Source organism: Conger conger, chromosome 7, assembly GCF_963514075.1.
Source record: "Conger conger chromosome 7, fConCon1.1, whole genome shotgun sequence".
Taxonomy (NCBI): Eukaryota; Metazoa; Chordata; class Actinopteri; order Anguilliformes; family Congridae; genus Conger; species Conger conger.
Genome location: NC_083766.1, coordinates 6,358,040 through 6,377,982, shown reverse-complemented (window position 1 = coordinate 6,377,982; position 19,943 = coordinate 6,358,040). Strand labels below are relative to the sequence as shown.

Genomic DNA, 19,943 nt, shown 5'->3' with positions numbered 1-19,943 from the left:
TTTTTCAACAAATAAGATCATCATTGTCATTTTTTTGACATTTAAAAAATTAAAAACCAAATATATCCAAAGGATTGGCGGGGAAGATGTGCTTCATTTTGAGCAAGTTTTATGTGTCAATGTATAGTGGGGAAAAGTTGTCGTGAAAACTTGCTGTTTCTCAAGGTTAACATAGGACTGCAGCTAAAGTATCAAAAGACACTTTATTCCTCTACTAAGTACAGAAATATCATTTTGAACATTCCATACCCAAAAACGTTTTCAATTTGAAGTGACCCATAAAGACAAGATTGGCTACTTATGTGACAACTGCGTTGTGTCACTAAGATGAAAGAGCATGTACTGTGCTTAATTCACCTGACGTGAACAGACAGAATATACTGTCCTATAATAATGCATGTATTCTGCCCAATTAAGAACTTCATCATCTACACCTATAACCATTTATCATTCTTCAAATAGATAAGACCACATATACATTAAGTAAATTACATTACTTGTTGCATGGGTGGTGTGTGCTGACTGAGGGAGAGTGGGAATGGTGTTTGACTGCCTTTCAGTTCTATTGAAATCGCTTTATATTCATACAAAAGCTACGTTCAACTTTCCCACTTTGATTATAAAAACTTTAAGATTGTTCTGAATCGCAATGGTGTTTGTGACGCGTGTTCAGTTACCCCTTGAATTGATAACATTTGTAATAATGAAAGGGCAACAGTGATACTGAACCAATGCGATAGGTTGTATCTACCACACTGCCACCACCCACTGGTTCCTGTGTTTGCGCACCAAATATGAACTGAATGATTTAAGTCAGGGGCTCACGGAAATATCAGTCCTCTGTCTCCCTCTGGTGTTGAGCTCATCTCTGGTTGATGATCCATCAGGAATAATCACATGAACTAATTCAAGGACATTAACGAAGTGTTTTACAGGTCCTGGCTTTTGATTGTATGTTTTTAACATAGCTGTGTTTGTGTAAGAATATAACTGCTCTTACCAGTAACTTTTATCATAAGAATATACTGCTCTTACATGTAGAGCTTTTGTGTCTGTACTATTACTTGCACTGCTGTGGATGTTCACTTGAAGACTTGTACCAACATACATATCGAATAAATATTCAAGGATGTATGTATGCAAACTAGTCCAGGGGATTTAAAACCCAGTCCTGAGGACCATTGTGTATGCTGATTTTTGTTACAACCAATCTCTTAATCAACTACTGTCTTTAAAATCAACATGCAAACAAAACTTTCACTACAGCTTACACAAGAATCCCCCAGGACTGTGAATGAGAATCCCTGTTCTATTATAAATAATCTAATAGGTTCATATAAACGTTCCTTAATCCCCCAAACAAGGCTTCTTTTTTTTTTTCTTTTTTTTTGAAACAATTGTAGGATAGCAACATAATATTTAATTCAACACATTCACTAAAATTAAGAAAATAAATGCAAAATTGCTAAATTATTTCTCACTCATTTCTGAAGAGCCTCATTATATTGTACAGTACAGAATGACACTGAAAAGAAAATGGAAATAAAGATGTAAAGATACTTAATAGGGTGTTCAGTCACCATCATTTCTGATCACTACTGGCTGCTCCTACCACAGGTTCAGATTTTGCAATCAATTGATCTGTGGATGGGGTGGCACGGATGGTGCAGTGGGTAGCACTGCTGCCTCACAGCAAGGAGGTCCTGGGTTTGAATACCCGTCGGCCGGGGGCCTCTCTGTGTGGAGTTTGCATGTTCTCCCCGTGTCTGCGTGGGTTTCCTCCGGGTACTCCGGTTTCCTCCCATAGTCCAAAGACATGCAGGTTAGGCTGATTGGAGAGTCTAAATTGCCCGTAGGTATGAGTGTGTGAGTGAATGGTGTGTGTGCCCTGCGATGAACTGGCGACCTGTCCAGGGTGTATTCCTGCCTTTCGCCCAATGTATGCTGGGATAGGTTCCAGCCCCCCCGGGACCCTGTTCAGGATAAGCGGGTTAGGATAATGAATGAATGAATGAATGAATGAATGATCTGTGGATGCTTGTCTGTTGTGCTGTGCAATTGCCTGGATATGACAATCCTGGAATCTGTGGTTTCATCCGCTGTAATTATGACTTTACTTTCTCCTTAGTTCCATGCCTAACGCTGACTGAATCATCAACAAAAATGTCCATCTTGTTGACTGAATCTCCAGCCAAACACACCCAAAAAATCAAGCCCCATACAGGGGTCCAGAGTCAGTGAGGTCTTCCTTTGCTGTGCTGGGCATAATTCCAGGCAGCTCGGCCTGGCCATGGTTTCTTTCATTAAAAGATGAGCCACACCTGTGTGGTAGCCTTTGCTCTGCATGGACTTATTGTTTCTCATTCATCCAGTAGAAATAATATAATAGTATAAGATGTTCCATTTACATTACTCACATTATGGTTGCGATCAAAATAGTTTTTTTGCAATCAAACAATTTTGCAAAGATTTTTCTTGTTATACACACTTTTCTATTTGTTTATATTATCCCCATTCATCAAATCAAAAGCTTCAGACATCTTCCAACATTCTTTGTATATTAATTGGTGACCACCAACGTTTGGAAATTCTTGAAAAAATCCAGACAAAATCATCAGCTTTTTCTTTTTTCTTTTATAATTTTATATCCATTAGCTGTGGCACTGTGTAACAATTTACCGAGAATGACAAAATGCTACAAATTCTGACAGGAAGCACTTTCTGATGGACATTGTAGTTACTACTTTTTCTATTTTCTATTTTCTACTTTTACTAATTGTTGAATGAGTAGTCATTGTTATGCACAGGGAGAAACTGCTATGCACAGGTAGTGAATGTCAGGTCTCCTGAAGTACCTGTTGTTAACAATGATTTACATTCTTCTGCTTTATAGTAGTTACATATTTGGCCTTTCTTGTACAAAAGAGATACCCTTCCAGAATAAAAAAACTATAAATTATCAAATTAGTCAGGCATTTTACCCCATGCAGACTAATGACATGTTCAGTGCCTATAGTATGCTGAGCTTTTGGTAAGGAGCTACACTCAGTGAGCACTTTATTATGTATTTATTGGACTTATTTCTTAGACTTATTGGTCTTCTGCTGCTGTAGCCTATCCACTTAAGTGGTTTGACATGCTGTGTTTTCCAGAGATGCTCTTCTGCATACTTTGTAATGTGTGGTTATTTGCGTTACTGTCAGCTTTGACCAGTCTGGCCATTCTCCACTGACCTCTTTTATTAACAAGGAAATTTTGCCTGCAGCTCATTGGATGTTTTTTGTTTTTCGTACCATTCTCTGCAAACACTATAGACTGTGTGTGAAAATCCCAGGAGATCAGCAGTTTCTGAGATATTCAAACCACCAACAATTATTCCACGGTCAAAGTCACTAAAATCACATTTGTTCCTCATTCTGACATTTGGCGTGAAAAACCTTTTGACCATGTCTGCCTTTATGCATTTAGTTGCTGCCACATGATTGGCTGATTAAATATTTGCACTAACAAGCTGGTGTACATGTCTACCTAATAAAGTGCTTAGTGAGTGTATATAGCCTTTAATCCAAGAGCAAACATCTGCACCATAGTAACCCTGAGCAACCAATCTGGGTAATCTCTTTGCAGTGGGTAAGCTTGCTTTCTGTTTTCACCATATTTCCCTCAACAATAAAATCAAGCATAATACAAAAGAGATGAAGATGGCTATGATTTGGCCAGTGCCTTCAGTAGCAGTCAAAGGAAGGGCTGGATGTTTCTGAGATGTGTGTTCCAGACTGTAGTTGTATCTGGCCGGATGACAGTTGGTGAAACTGCAGCTTGTTCTGGTGGGGCATTGTCAGCAGAACCAGAAGGGCATCCACAGAAGGGACCGCAGCGCCGCCCCTGTGGCCATGCCTGCCAGCATTCCCAGGGCCACCTGCTGCCCTATCCCGTCACACGGGTCTCGATGGATTAAAATATGGTGGGTACCTGCATGAGGGAGGGAGAAAAGAGACTCCTTTTCTTATTTTCTTAAACACAGAATATTGAACTTGAAAAAAAAAAAATGGAATTTCTGGTGCGGACAGGTCCGATTGCCCACTAAGTTCCACTAAGACTGTGCTATTTATTTGTTACAAGTCTGTTATTTGTGACAGCTTATGCCATCTAGCACTTTTTGTCTCTTGTCTTGTGTTTGCACTTCTATTTTATATATATATATATATAGTATTTTTGCATTATTTATTAAGTACATTTTGGAATTAGCTGGGAGCATTTCACTGGACATTGTATCTGTATGATGGAGTATATGACACATAAACTTTGTGAAAGAGTTGAATATGTGAATATATTATGTAAAAATGGTAGGTGTAGTAAGCTAAAGCTTCAGCCTACACCTTTTCAGTCAACATGGTTATTCATTATTTGTATGTGCATTCATTCTGTAAGAATGGTTGATAAGGACCGAAATAAATAACTACTATTACTACTACTACTACTACTACTACTATTTGATTTGATTTGATTTACTAATAGTTGATTGAAATGGTCTATGAATGTATTCAAATTTCAAATCTATATGAAGGACTGGATAGTGTGCAGGTAATGGGTGTTTGTCACCCATTTAGTATCAGAGGTGTCAGGTTCAGGTGTTACCTCCTCCACTGCCATGGGAGCCCGGGCTGATGTATATGGTATTGTGGCTGTTCAGGGGAACATGCTGATAACTGTCATCATATGGATCATAAGTGTACACCTGAGTGATAGAGAAAAGACAGAAAACATTGGTGCAAATTTTTAAACAATATTATTACAATACAAATTCATGGTCTTATAATATAGTCAATACAGTTGTAATGTGGTTTGTTGGATTTCTGTGTCCTTTGTGGTGTTGATAAATATGTGAATATTTCTGTTAATATACACCATCGTACTATTTCTAGATGTTTTTCTCCATATGTATACAGAATATTGTTAGTATCATGAGTATTACCCGTCTGAAAAATAATAGCCCTCTTAAACTGTTTACACCACTTTTAGCAGCAATAATTGCAACCAAACACTTTCACACCTCCGCCCTCTCTTCTTTTGAAGAACTTTTGAGCATGTTTGGGCTCATTTCTGGTTTTTCCACAGTATTTATATTGGGTTCAAGTCAGGACTTCTCCAAAACTTCAATTTTGTTTCTTTTGAGCCATTCAAAGGTGTGGACTTGATTTTGTGTTTTTGGATCGTTGTTTTGCTGCATAACTCAATTACACTTTGGCCACAGCTCACAGTCGGATGACTGGATATTGTCCTTTAGAACTTTCTGGTGCTGAGCAGAGTTCATGGTTCCTTTAATAATGGCATGTTGTCCAGGTCGCAAAGCATCCCGACTGTTGGTATCAGGTTCTTACTGTGAAATCGTGTATTTCCTTTATGCCAGAATGAAACCTGTGTCATCAAAAAGTTCCACTTTTGACTGATCTGTCGATAGGATATTATCCAAGAAGGCTTGAGGATCATCTAGGGTTCCATCTCGTTACTCTCCCATGAATCCAGTTTTTGGCCCATTTCTTTCTTAGTGTGGAGTCATGGACACTGGCCTTAGTTGAGTCTAGAGAGGCCTGCAGTTTTTTTTTGTGTTCTTCTGGGGTCTTTTGATACCTCTTGGATGAGTTTTTGCTGAACCCTTCAAGAAGAATCCAGGAGGGGGGGCAAATACCTTTTCACAGCACTGTATATAACCAGAGAAAACTTACTGGGTTTCTTTTTGCTTCCAATATTGTCAGTTCCCATGCCCTGTAGATAAGATAAAGCAAATTAGGCTATGCCAGTATAATCCAGCCAGATAGTTAAAAAGCCTTAGAGTAAGACTTTACTCACAATGCCTCATCATCACTGTTGGCGCACATGACAACGGTGGATCCATCTCTCAAATACAACACCAAAAGATTTTCCCGAGGACGGCCCTCTGGAGGATTTGCACCTACACAAAGGACATACATCACACTGCATTACATCTCCACCTACACAAAGCATATAAATATTACAATACATCTACACCTACACAAAGCATATACATCATATTACATTACATCTCCACCTACACAAAGCATATACATCATATTACATTACATCTCCACCTACACAAAGCATATACATCACACTGCATTACATCTCCGCCTGCACATAGCACATAAATTACAAGGCATTACACATCAGAGAATCTACCTTCTACATTTTCTACTTCTTACAACTGACAGGAACAAGTTTGACAAGTTTGATGTTGCTCTAAGAAAATACTTACCTTTTTTGTGCATTCTGTGCCTACTGTATTACAGTACATTATTGAAATATAGTTTGACTGGTATATAAGGCCATCTTACCTGTGCACGCCAACCCAGACTTAACAGCAACACATTTGCTCTTGAGGCTCACCCTGGTTTCATACTCCCGACGGTTTTCGTTTTTGTAGCAGACGAGGTTTCCATCAATCCAGAGGTCACACCAGTTCAGCTTCCAGCGTTTGAAGACGGAGCCTGGGGAGAAGATGAAATAATGTATCAAGCAAAAGTTATGCATTTAGCTTTTTACAATTGCTAACAAGCATTTTTCAATACTCAGTTGACGTTTTCAAAGCTCTTCATACAACTATCAGCACCAACACACAGCTTGGCGCAACAGTTCATTTCATGTTCAAAATGCATCAATACTACCAAAACATTTCTCAAAATAAATTAATTCACCAGAACTCCATACACACACCTGTGTATATAAGGTCCCATATTTCACACTGCATGTCAGGATAAAACCCAAGCCATGAAGTCCAAGAAACTCTCTGTAGACCTCCGGGGTAAGGCCTCAATAATCGCAAAATGGAAGAAGTTTGGAAGCGTGCGGCCAAACTGAGTAACTTGGCAAGACGGAAGCCACTCTTGAGTAAAAGGCATATGACAGCCCACTCTCTGAGGAGAGCATGAAGAAAAAGATTCTCTGGTGTCTGGGACTCCAGCCACTACATTACATTACATTACATTAATGGCATTTGGCAGACACTTTTATCCAGAGCGATGTACAGTTGATTAGACTAAGCAGGCGACAATCCTCCCCTGGAGCAATGCAGGGTTAAGGGCCTTGCTCAAGGGCCCAGTGGCTATGGAGATCTTATCGTGGCTACACCGGGGATTGAACCACCGACCTTGCGGGTCCCAGTCATGTTACATTACATTACATTATTGGCATTTGGCAGACGCTCTTATCCAGAGCGACGTACAACAAAGTGCATACCCATAACCAGGGATAAGTTCGCTGAAAGACCCTAGAGGGAAGTACAATTTCAACTGCTACCTGTACAACAAAGATAAATTTGTTGCAATTTCTTTTTTTTCTTCTTTTTTTTTTTGAACAAAGAAACAAAGAAACAGAGCAAAAGTGACCAAAGTTAACTATCCAAACACTGCTTACCTTGCCAACTAAAAATACCGATACACAAAGCAAGTCACAGAGACAACAATTAAGGTTCACAGGGAGGTAGGGAGGGATGGGGAGAGGTGCTGCTTGAAGAGGTGTGTCTTCAGCTTGCGCTTGAAGGTGGGGAGAGATTCTACAGTACCTTACCCACTACACTACAGGCCGCCCTGGCAAAAACCAGTCACTGTTCATCACCTGGTGACAACAACATGGTGTAGGGCTGCTTCTCAATGGCAGGGACGAGGAGACTGGTCAGAATTGAGGCTGAATGCAGCCAAATACAGAGAGGTCCTTGAAGAAAACCTGCTCCAGAATGCACACAACCTTCCAGCACAACAAGGACCTGAAGCATACAGCCAGGACAACGCTGGAGTGGCTTCGGGGCTGTCCTTGAGTGACCCAGCCAAAGCCTAGACCTGAAGATGGCAGTTCACAGATGCTTCCCATCCAACCTGACGGAGCTTATGAGGATCTGCCAGGAATAATTAGAAAAACTGCCCAAATCCAGGCGTGCAAAGCTTATAGAGACTTACCTAAAATGATTCGAAGATGTAATTGCTGCCACAGGGGCTTCTACAAAGTACTGAATTAAGGGTCTGAATACTTGTGTAAACAAGAGATTTCAATTTTTGATTAGTACAGGTATAGGAGAGCTTTCTGTATGTAGTCTTGATTCTAGGCTTTTTCATTGCCGTTGGAGTCTGTTATTTGCATTTGTTAACATGAGGACTATACTGTATTTGTGCCAATGAAAGTCAAGGAAGCCATTATGAAGCGGAGAAATAATTTTTACAAAAAGAATAGTATGAGTCAAAGGCCAAATAATTGGCTCACCAAAATAAACTGTTTGAACATCAATCAGAAGGGGGCACTGGTCAGCTCAATAATTACAGTTGATGAACCCCCGAAAAACCTGTTTGACCAATCAGAAGCACTCATTAGGAGGCTCGTCAGGAGGTCAGTTACTACAGTCCTCAGGAAATTTCACCAACAGATTTCTGCAATAAGCAAACCACTAGTTAGCTGCAAAAACAGGATTGCCATGTTACACCTGGCTAAGAAGTACTTTAAGGAGCCTGCAGAGTTCTGGGAAAAAGGTCTTGTGGACAAATGAGAGCGAGATTGACTTCAGAGTGCTGGAAAGAGCAAAGTGTGGAGGCTAGAACATTCTGCCCATGATCCAAAGTAGCCCCCGCTCATCTGTGAACCATGGTGGTGGTGTGGGTGTTATAGCTTAGGTATGTACGGCTTCCACAAGCGCTGGCTCACTTGTCATCATTGATAATGTAACTGCAGATAGCAGCAGGAGAATCAATTCTTAAGTGTACAGAAGCTACTTATCTGCCCCAAGTTCCACCAAATGCTTCTAAATTCATTGGATGGTGCTTCATCCCCCAGCAGGGCAATGATCTCAAACATACACCAGTGCACTCTTTCGTCTTAATGATGTTCCAGACCACATATTTGCTGTTATTGTTTGCCTTTGTCTCCGACTGTTTTTTTTATTTTTATTTCTCAGCCTCTAATTGGCTTCCTTGACTTTCATTGGCACAACTCTGGTCCTCATGATGACAAACACCAATAACAGACACCAAAGGCAATCAAAAGTCTAGAAACAAAGCTACATACTGAAAGCTATCTTATACCTGCACTAAGGTAGTCTTCGTTGTACGTCGCTTTGGATAAGAGCGTCTGCTAAATGCCATGTAATGTAATGTAACACCCAACTAATTAGAAATATTATGTCAAATATTATGGTGGCCTGAATTTAGGGGGGTTATGTACAATCCCCTCCAAAAGTATTGGATCAGCAAGGCCAATTCCTTTGTTTTTGCAATACACTTTAATACATTTTGGGTTGGGTTGATGAAAAGATGAACACAAAATAAAACCAAGAGTAGACAGAACTATTTATTGTTCAACCAATCAATCTAATAGGACACATCTTTGGAAACAAGAAACACCCGTCAGTCACATGTTGCAATTCTTTTGCACATTTTCCACAAAATGTTATGTTTGACTGATTCACACGTCCTTGTTTCTGATTGCTTAGCAGTGGCCATGTCGTGAGTCATGTCTCATTCAGTGCAGAAATAATGTGAATGGCTCTCTCTTTCCCACGACTGCGCTGAGCTTCTCCACCCTAGTTCCCTAGAACTGCTCAGTCACTGCCAATTTTCCACTGCAGAATAAAGATTCATCTCTTCACGCCTTACCGTAACTGGCTACACCTTTACTCCTCTGTGGGAGTGCCCCAATCCGCTGTCACCTGTGTGCCACCTGTGTATCACCTGCCTCAGCCTTTTTAGCCATCTTGTTGAACTTTCTACTTATTTTTTTCTTTCTTACTCACTGTATTTTATATGTGCACTCACTGAGCACTTTATTAGGAACACCTGGACACCTACTTATTCATGCGATTATCTAATCAACCAATCATGTGGCAGCAGTGCAATGCATAAAACCATGCAGATATGGGCTAGGAGCTTCTTCTTTTTTACTTTGTATTATAATCTAGGACTGTTGCATTTGTATTGAGCTTGATACTGTAGTTGTTTACCTTATTGTTTACTGACTTGCCCTATTTACTATGTGTACTCGACTTGATAGTGATGGCTGTAGGCAACTGATTCTTTGTGAATTGTTCCTTATCCAACCTGTTCTGTAGTTTGCTATTCACTTGCATGTCGTTCTGGATAAAAGCACCTGCTAAATAAAATGTTATAACATAAAAGCAGCCATTGACACCTTTGTTGGGCTAATTATTATCCATATTTAGTACACATATTATATTTTAAATGTCTTGATTTTTTTGCCTTGTGCTATAAGACTGTATCAGTTAAGCCTGATGTCATATTAAACTGGGCATAATGAAAATAAAATTATGAAATCTCACTTTTTTTTTTTTTTTAGCCTGACAATCAGTAACAAATGTTCAAATACATCATCTCTCGTTAAAACACACTGAATCACCTTCAGAGGGAAATTCACATGCTTGTTGTAGTAGTCTACACTGTTACTTACTTTGCAAAACCTTTGCAAACATCTAGACATTTAAAATTTGTGATTCGCTGTTCAGTGTGTTCTAGTTCAATCTAATCTGGGTGTGTGTCGTATGTAGGAAGCCGTAATCTTTAAATCCTGTACGACATTTACCGGAGAACGTGGTGAGACTAACACTTACTTTGTCTCCAGAGCCAGCCCGATTTCATCAGAGCCATGGTGTTGTTCAGGACCGTCAGGACCTCACTGTGCTCCCACTTCAGAGGAAATAGGCAATGAGCTCCCAGGAAGTATATGGGGAATTTGTTAGTTTGTATGCCACTAGTGACAGTCTTCCACTGGGCTCAGTGGGGTGGGACTTGGCGTCTTTGTTGTGGACTGGCCTACCCTGAGGCAAAGTCCTTTTAATCTGGGAGAGAGAGAGAGCATTGACTCGTCAGTTAATTTTGGATTAGCGATTAGCCACACCCCCACTCATCAATCCCTCCACCTCCGTTGAGGAAGGAGAAGTCCTAATTGCAACCCTGCTGACTCCGGTCCCACTCTGTTCTCCCCAGACAGAATAAAACCCACAGCCCTGCTGTGCATGATCATGACTCCTGGTTCTCCTGCGATGTTTTAAATTATATAAAAGCAAACTATCTTTCATTTGAGAGTGGTCAGATCGGCAGTGTGGTCTATATCTAGGTAACAATGTCCAGTTCTGTTCTCTCACGTTTTTGAGATATCTGAGATAGATTTTCTAGAATCAATACATCTCATATTCCAGCAAAATGCTTTTGAGAGTGAATCAGCTCTGCACAATAGCAATTGAATTCTAAGATCATTAATCGTATTGATTTTTTTAAAAATTACCTCACATATTTGTATTGGGACCTGTTTTAGGTTAATCAAAAATAGCAATTTCATGATATTAATCAATGAACATCACTCCTAGTTCTCCTGGTATATTATAAATTATATAAAAGCAACCTATCTTTCTTTCTGGATAACAACTGAGAATGTAAACAGAACCGCTAGCCTTACATTAGCAGTGTATTGTTACTGCTTTATTGTATCCTACAATGAAGAAACAATATGGACTGGCAAGGGTTAATGCCCAGCGAAGCTGATTGTCAACAAATGGTAGACAATCACATGACCAGGAAGCTAAATCCTGGATTACCTCATCTTTATTTTACTACTTATCCCACGACAGTTTAAATTGTCTTTGGAATATCTGATAGATGTTCTAGAATACAGCTCATATTCCAGCAAAATGTTTTAGTGCTCTGCACAATAGCAATCGAATGCTAGGTAATCATTCATTGTATAGATTTTTTATTTTTTTATATATGACCTCCAATATTTGGGACATATTTTTAGATGAATCGAGAATTGCACTTTTGTTATATTAATCACCTTCATGAGGCAATGGGGCACTTTATTGATAAGAAATAAATTGCTGAATAAATAGAATTTGGAACGTGGCTTGATGTGTCGCTTATGACCTTCATTCTAAGGACTTCTTTAATTTCATCAGTATGCTTTCCAACCACGAGGGGGCGACCTAATGCCTTTGCATACAGTTTATGGCGCCTGTTCGCTTTTTGAGGAACAAGCTATATTAACACAGTTGTAATACATATTTTTAAGTTCAGATATGACATAAACTACACTAAACTATGCTTCAACACATCCTGAAGCTACAGATGCACGAACCCGCCCATCTGGACTGCATGTTCTGCATCCCTTCCTGTGGACTCTACTTTACCTGCTAGTTTTATACCGCAACACCCACTCAACCTACTGGATTTGAGACGCCTAGTGAAAACACTTTACAAATAAAACTGAATTGAATACTCAGGAGCAACACTATTTTTTTTATTTGATTTTACAAAGATGCATTTTGACATTTTTGTTATTCTCAATATATGTGTAGGAATAAAACCTAGGTGTTAAGCAAAGGTACTAGGAGGGGATGAACAGGTAGTGTGATAGCTCCCACACACCAAGTATTTTATGTATCAAAGTTGAATTCCCTAAATTGAAAAAATGTTAACATTACCTTTGCAAAGCACTGTCCGGTGTTGTCCATACATAGGGATCTCGGGTTTTGGTATCTCTTATTTTAATAGAATAAAATCACATCATGTGGCAGTCTTTTGCCAGTCTTATAATAATGTATTTTGAGTCCACTTATGACATTGTCACAGGAACATTAACAACAATCTGCAAGGACAGCACAGAACATGTAAACAAGAAAAAATAAAAAAAGTTTTATTTTGGTAAATTAACAGTAGGGTTGTTCAGACAATACAAAAAAAAAAAACGATGGTCATGAGGGTGATTACTGAAGAGAACACTGTCTAAGGGAGGAAATAAAATGTCCATAAAATTTAGAGACGCAAAAGAATGGGATGCATCGCATCGTTCATTTTTCCAATTAGTAGTTAAAGAGGCCTACGGTCTTCAAGGCTTACGGTGCAGCCAGTCAATCGTGCTAGTAACATAGTTATTAAGTCTTGAAAAACTAGATATACCCCTGCGTTTATATACCCTAAGGAAATAAGTGAGAGGCATGGAATTTATTTTTGTCAAGTGGAATAGTCCAAGAGCATCAAAATATAGAAACGCTCCAAAATAGGCTACGCAAGACTCATTATGAATTCATGCGCTGTGTGTTCAATGAGAAAGTGAACTTAACGACTTAACCAGTGCAAAACGATAGGATTTGTGGGCGGTCTATTCCGTTCCCCAGCGCATCACAAACTGAATGCCCCCCTCCCTCTCTGCCCGTATCACCATCCCCCACTCTGTGTGTATGTCGATGTTACCAACGCCGTTGCAAGCTTGAGATCGCAGGAACGAAGCAAACCACAGCAGGAACCCACCAGCGTTAAGGGAAAACTGAGAATATTAAACGCAGAAGAAATTAAAGAAAGGTTTAGAGTACAAATACTACTGGATTAACTACGTTGGTAAGGTCAAATTCCTTATGTCTTCGTGTGTGCTAGAATTCCTGTTACATTCCTTTTTCAACTGTCCAGTCCCAAAATGGAATGGGCATAGTGAAAGCAGGAAAATATTACAAATGGTGAAGCTTGCGGTGCGTTGATCAGTAAAGTGAGGAGAAAGGGTAGAAATGCAAGAAAAGGATTAACATGGTCACAATGCCCACATAATATTTTAAAAGCAAGATACGTGGTGAACAGACAACACAGGATACAAAATGGAAAACGTGGCCGGGCAGTGAACACGATTGTGGTGGGTTGTATTGCCTACTTTTGCCCGGCTATACATTTTTTTTTTTTTTTCATTCTGCAGCCCTTTAAGGAGATGGCTTCTCAAAATGGTGTCTGTAGTTTGTTCTGTGACCATTTTAAAAGCAATTTTGAGTGCAGTGGCTAGCTAGCCAGCATATTAAGAAGGTAGGGTATTTAGACGCGAGTTGCATGGAGAGCCAAAATAAAAAAAATAAATAAATATGCAAACAATTGTGAAGAACGTACCATTGTGAAGGCAAGCTGTAGAACAAGGGAACTGGCTTGCGATGTGGTGTCGATTAGCTAACTTAGCTAGCTAGCTGTTTATGACTGTTCTTTGGTGTTAGTACCTTGTTTATACGGCCTGTTAGCCACATATTTATTTATTAAATGACTTTTGAAGATTTTGTCATTTCAAGAAGGGGACGGTCGGGATATAAGTAGCTAGATTAAGTTAGCTGATTGATCATAACGACTCGTTATCAAACTAAGGTAAAATGGATAGTCTGGCTAGATAGTTTGATTTGGATGCAGGTTAGCTAGATATGTAGCTCACCGAATTATTTTATTGTGTGATTGTTAGCAGGCGCGTTATATGAAACTTAAACCCATTTATGAACACGATCCATCGGTATGATTAAAATAATATTCAAATGGAAAGTATGGGACCTCATTTTACTAAGTTAGTTGGCTAGATGGAATACATAGAATAACTAATGTAACCGTTGAAGCGGTTGACAAATTAAAAATAACATTTTTACATAATTTGAACATAATCAAGAAACAATGTAGCCAGTTAGCTAATGGACTGCTAATGTGCATTAACATTGCATTTTAAGCTTGTTTAGCGTCAGGGAACGTTAGATCATGCGACGCAGAAAAATCCGTTGCCTGGCTTTGTCATTTGTAAAGACTAACTTAATGTTATTGGGTGCAGCATTCATTAAAAAAATAAAATAAATACCCTACTCGCACGACTACAGATCTTTCGAACAGTTTTAGGACACTGTAAAGCAACAATGAATGAACGTGTCTGCTCCCAGCCACGTGCCCCTTTATTGCAGTTTATTTTGTCTTCCGCAGCGGAATGACTGGATAAACAATGCATCTATAAAACTGTCAGCAAGGAGCCGATGCTAAAGAACGTAGTCTACCTGCCCTATGGACGCAGCGGAACGATTTCTGATTAATTTGAAGAATGAGTGCAGACGCCAGCATTAATGTGATTTTTAAAAATAGTTTGGAGCTTACTAGTCCGTTCAGAAATCAAGTGAGCGAAGCCTAAATATAGCAGATCCGGCGACTGTCTGAAAATTAAGTGGCCTAAATTCGTGCGGACAATTGTTTTGTTGAAAGCGAATCTCGTTTGTCATCTCATTTTCTCATACATTAATGGTAAAAGGTAAATATTTATGTGACCTGGAAATAGTACTTAATTTGCATAGTAGCATATGTGTAATGTGCAAATTATAATTATTTTATGCAGGGGCCCCTCCAGGGATTTTGATCCCTACGAACAGATCTCACATTGGGGCCCACCATCCCAGGCCCCATCCCAGGCCCCGCACATTACATTACATTACATTATTGGCATTTGGCAGATGCTCTTATCCAGAGCGACGTACAGTTGCTTAGACTAAGCAGGAGACAATCCTCCCCTGGAGCAATGCAGGGTTAAGGGCCTTGCTTAAGGGCCCAATGGCTGTGCGGATCTTATTGTGGCTACACCGGGATTAGAACCACCAACCTTGGGTGTCCCAGTCCTTTACCTTAACCACTATGCTACAGGCCGCACAATTACTGTGACCGCACCATATTTTTTGTGGGCCCCTGTGAGTCAGGGCCCTGTGTTGGAATCACTCTTAGCTGCCCCCATACTTTGCCGCTGCTGGATAGTAGAAGAATAACCATTTCTTTAAATTAAGTTACCAACAACTACGTTCGTCCAACAATGTTACAGCGCGTTGGTGATTTCACAGGACCTAGAAAAGCCTCGGATGAATTAAACGCCTGAAATAAAGACACTTATCATTGGATTTGAATACATTAGGCTATTAGTTTTCATAATGATTAATGTAATGCATTTAGCACTGTTTAACTGTTATTTTTTATTATCCTCACGTTTATTATCAGAAATGTGCTAATGCTTTATGCTTTAAACATTTTTCTACTTTCATTTACTGAGGGGCATCCTATTTCAGTTCAGTCTGCCATCGTAAAAGGTGCGCACACACCGACTTGTAGCCCGAGTGTCATTATTTTTGCTTGTTGATTTTGTTCGGAATGGTTGAATTGTCTAGTTTACATGTTGGACCGATGTTCATGTGAATGTTAGACTGCACGTATGTTGTCACAAGGTCAAGGGGACAGAAAGAAGCACTGAAATGTACTGATGCAAATCCCAGAGCATGGATATTCAGCTGTGTAGAGTATAGTGACCTAATACGACTGTGACAAGGCAGTGTGCGTGAAGAATGGATGTGATTACGGTGACAGGCCAATGGTTTTACGCACTGGGGGGAAAAAATATCCTCAGTGGAGATTTTCTAGTGACCGGGGTGGAAGGCTGATGTGAGCCTTTGATAAGGGAACATATTAACTTGGATGGATTACACAATTTAATAGTTAATGAATTGGGGAATTTTTTTATACATAAAACTCTTAATCTTGAAAATGTCATGAGATGAGAATTATTGCACATTTCAGCCTGTGTGATGCACTGAGAAATATGTATTTTGGAAGATGGATCTGCCAGCTCCTATTCTTGCATACAACACCAAGGGTTTCTTGAACAACCACTTCTGCTCAGTTGCACAAGTAAACATGTTTCATTACCTTTTTTCAAAAATGTATTTCAATTGTGCATTGTTGTGGGCTGTAATGGGTCCCTGCCCTTTTGAGTTTTGTTATGTGTCAATACACCTGCCTAATTTCTCTCTAATTGGGCTGGTGGGCTTATTTTTGTGGACCTTCTGAATATACCTGTAGAAATGTATATTTCGCCCTTGGCAATTTGTAATGTACAAGTATATAGGTCCCCAGTCCTGGGCGTGTAGACTAAGTGGCAAGCCTGTAAAGTCCCTACAAACCTTCAATCTACAGGAAAGCTTGTTCGCTAGATATCAAAGAGCCGTTCTGAATATACAAGAGCCACGCAGGGGCCTAATGTCAGCTGTGCCTCGGGGTCAGTGTGCTACTACGCCAGTTTCGTCGATCACGGGATTGGGGGTGCTGCTTTTGCAGGCATCTTTTCAAACACGAGGTTCTCAGTTTGCCGTTTACAGCTCTCTTGCTTCCCAATCGCCTAAGTTCTAGCCTGTCAAGTGAGCAGTACAGAGAAGTACGCCCTCTGCTTCCTCAGGGGTAGGGATGCGCTGTCGCAGCAGAGAGTTCGGCTTTCAGGTCTTAAAATAGCACGTTTGGAGGGGGGAAAAAAAGCAAATTTCAAATACTTAACAAGATTGTACATTGCTGCAATTTTCTAAATGTAATTGAATGTTCCAAAACGAATGAAAGTAGAAAAATATTTAGTATTTGGTTCAAATCATATATACAGATCAATGTAATTTTACGAATTACACCTATATGCAAATGTTTTTTTTTTTTTTTTTTTTTTTTTTTTAATGACCACAAACCGAAAAAAGATGTTTCTTACCCATTAACTCCTCTCCATATCCCTGAGATTGATGTGACTGAGTGATATATTGTGCGGCTCAGGTTGGTCGGGCGATCATTTCAAATGTTTTATTGTCACAACTGCCGACACGAGGGCTCTCGGCAGCTGCAGTTTTTCCAGCACATCTGCTCTCCATAATGCATATCATGCGAGTTTCTATGATCCTTGCATGTGCATCTTTGCATGCAAATATTTGGGATTTCCATAACCGATCACGGTGTGTGAAGAGTATCATTGTATGATATACTGATGATAGTTGATAGACTCCAGCAAAGGCATTAAGCTTGTTTTAGGGGATGTTCACTTGGTCGCGCCACTGTTTTTTCTCTAAATTAACAAGTTGCAATACTGTATATTCACCTGCAAGTGGTCATTTTCTGGCATGCCAGAATTATGTTCAATATCAGGTTTCACGAGGCCTGCTGGCTCATAGTACCGCCAGAACTAACGGAAAATTACCACTCAACATATACTTGTTAAATGTTTCCTTGGACTGGTGTTGGACGTTATTAGTGGATATTAGTGGGTTTTGGTAGCATTTCGGTTGGCTGATATCACAGGCTCAGTGGATGGAATGAGCGGAGTCATGATTAAAATACTCCGTATTGTGTGCAACAAGCCCTGGCCTGCGCCCACTTCAACAAGACGTGAATGCCAAGAAGGCCAAACATGTTGGCGGAAGCCAGCAAGGGCTTTTTTCCTATTGGGGAGAAAATGACTAACGTTGGGAGCTAAACCAAAATGGAAACAACTGTAGTCCCTGAGTTCTGTACTTTAAAATCACTCAAATCACTCAAGGCCTGCAAACAATAGCAAACCTGCACAACTAGCTACATAGTAGCAGCATCCTGAGCTGGTGAAACAAGCCATTTAAAATTTGGTGCCTTGCCTCATCTTCAATTCTCAATGTTCCACTACAGCCAGTTTGTAGGCTATAGTGCTGTGGTCCCCAGTCCTGGTCCTGGAGAGCTACTGGGTCTGCTGGTTTTTGTTGTTACCTCAAAATGATGACTGTTGAGACCCAGGTAACCAGGTGTGAGCAGTTGACTGTGTAATCAACTGCTCTAGGTGATTAATTAAGTCCAGAGTAATAATGAAAACCAGCAGACCATTTAGCCAGGGCCAGGGTTGGATACCACTGCTATAGTGTGTCAGGTTCTTGTACCTTCGCCTGCTGCTTTTTAGAATTGCAATGTGTGCATCCGTCTTATGAGGATGTGCTTGTAACCTTTTAGCGATGTTGTCCTTGCTGAGAAGACCTAGGGCGCGGTTGTAGATAAAAGCTCTGGCAGGTGTTTTGGGCTAGTGAAGCGGCTCCTGTTGTGATGACCTGCTGGGTTTGCGGTGTCATGTGCCCCTGAATGCGGCAGATCCTATCGAAAGGCCCCTTTGATTTGGGGGCTCCCGCTGTGCTTGTTTCTCACACACCACAGCCTTGCAGGACCTGAGGTCCCCCCCCCCGCCTTTATTTCTTTTCTTTTTTTCTTTTTTGCTTGAATTATTGAACTTGTATAGTTTGGAAGGGAGTCGTGCAGTTGACCTATTTGAATCTCTTCTCTGTTTTTCCTTTTGTTTGTTACCCTATCCTTGTGCGGATACGCATTCCTCCTTCCTCATCTACGAGGGTCATAGTCCATTTCGTGTTATATTTGACAATTGTCATATTTCTGTTTGAGCCGTGTTAGTTTTTCTTTAATAACTCAGGCTCTGCTCTACTCTACTCGATGCCATGCAGATTGAGCTTGATGCCTCTATCGATCAAACGAAAAGATACCAAAAAGCAAAAACATAAACCTCAGAAGCAATGCGTGTCATGTGCTTCTCAACCTGGAGCTGCCTGTGGGCACGCTAACGTGTTAGCAGCAGCACGAACGTCACTCATTCTGTCTCCATGGACACCGTACTGACCTGCAACTGCGGTGCAGGCCACGTGGCCATTAGTTCTATTATTCCTGATGGACAATGTGCGGGGGTGGCGGTTTGCTGGAATCTCTGGATCCAGAGATCCCTCGGGCCTCGTCCGGGACAGGGGCCCCCGTTCCTTCCTGGGGCATCACCCACCCGGGACCCCGTTCCCAGACCGCACCTCTCCATCCCTGTCCAGGGATCGAGGACAAAATGTACAGGTTTTCTGTATTGTTCGATGACGTGGTACCTTGTTTGCGAGCAAAACGGAGCAAACTATGACTGTGGCTTCTCCTCCCTGACTGCTTGGTCAAGGACATATTCCCCCCCCACTGAGGACTTGGTTTAGACCCTTTCTCCAGAGCCCTTTCAGGTAATTGGGTGGTCATGATGGTTACAGAAATGTCGCCATTCCGTGTGATTGATAGCGGTCGTCTGTGACGCAGTGAAGGGCTGAGCTTGCTGGAGGTTATCCACACTCGCATACTCTCCCGTTCTGCCGCGGCAGGAATTTTCATATCGGCGTGCACGCCAGTTGATTAAAAGAGGAGACAAAAATCACCTGGCAACTGCGCAACAGATCGCCCCTGCGTTGCCGTTCCTCTTCCTTAACGAGAGCCGTCGTAGCCCTGTGTGGCAGGACACGCTCAGGTAGCCGCGTGGGAGGGAAGGCGCTG

At 40.7% G+C, this 19,943-nt stretch overlaps 2 protein-coding genes across 4 annotated transcripts in view; one reads left to right on the top strand and one right to left on the bottom strand.

The window, feature by feature from the left end:
- Nucleotides 1–3,838: 3,838 nt before the first annotated feature.
- plekhb1 (pleckstrin homology domain containing B1) lies at nt 3,839–10,658 on the bottom strand. Its single transcript, XM_061247368.1, has 6 exons — nt 10,622–10,658; nt 6,354–6,506; nt 5,851–5,953; nt 5,727–5,766; nt 4,639–4,738; nt 3,839–3,972 (listed from the first exon to the last, which is right to left on the bottom strand). The coding sequence occupies exons 1-6, from the start codon at nt 10,656–10,658 to the stop codon at nt 3,839–3,841; spliced, it is 567 nt and encodes a 188-aa protein (XP_061103352.1).
- Nucleotides 10,659–13,150: 2,492 nt separating this feature from the next.
- LOC133133035 (protein FAM168A-like) overlaps nt 13,151–19,943 on the top strand; it is a 44,639-nt gene continuing 37,846 nt past the window's right edge. The window contains exon 1 of one of the 3 annotated variants that reach the window (XM_061248984.1): nt 13,151–13,400. The gene's annotated coding sequence lies outside the window, so the exon portion shown is untranslated. The remainder of the gene's footprint in view (nt 13,401–19,943) is intronic. The other 2 variants (XM_061248986.1, XM_061248985.1) reach the window with 2 other exon arrangements.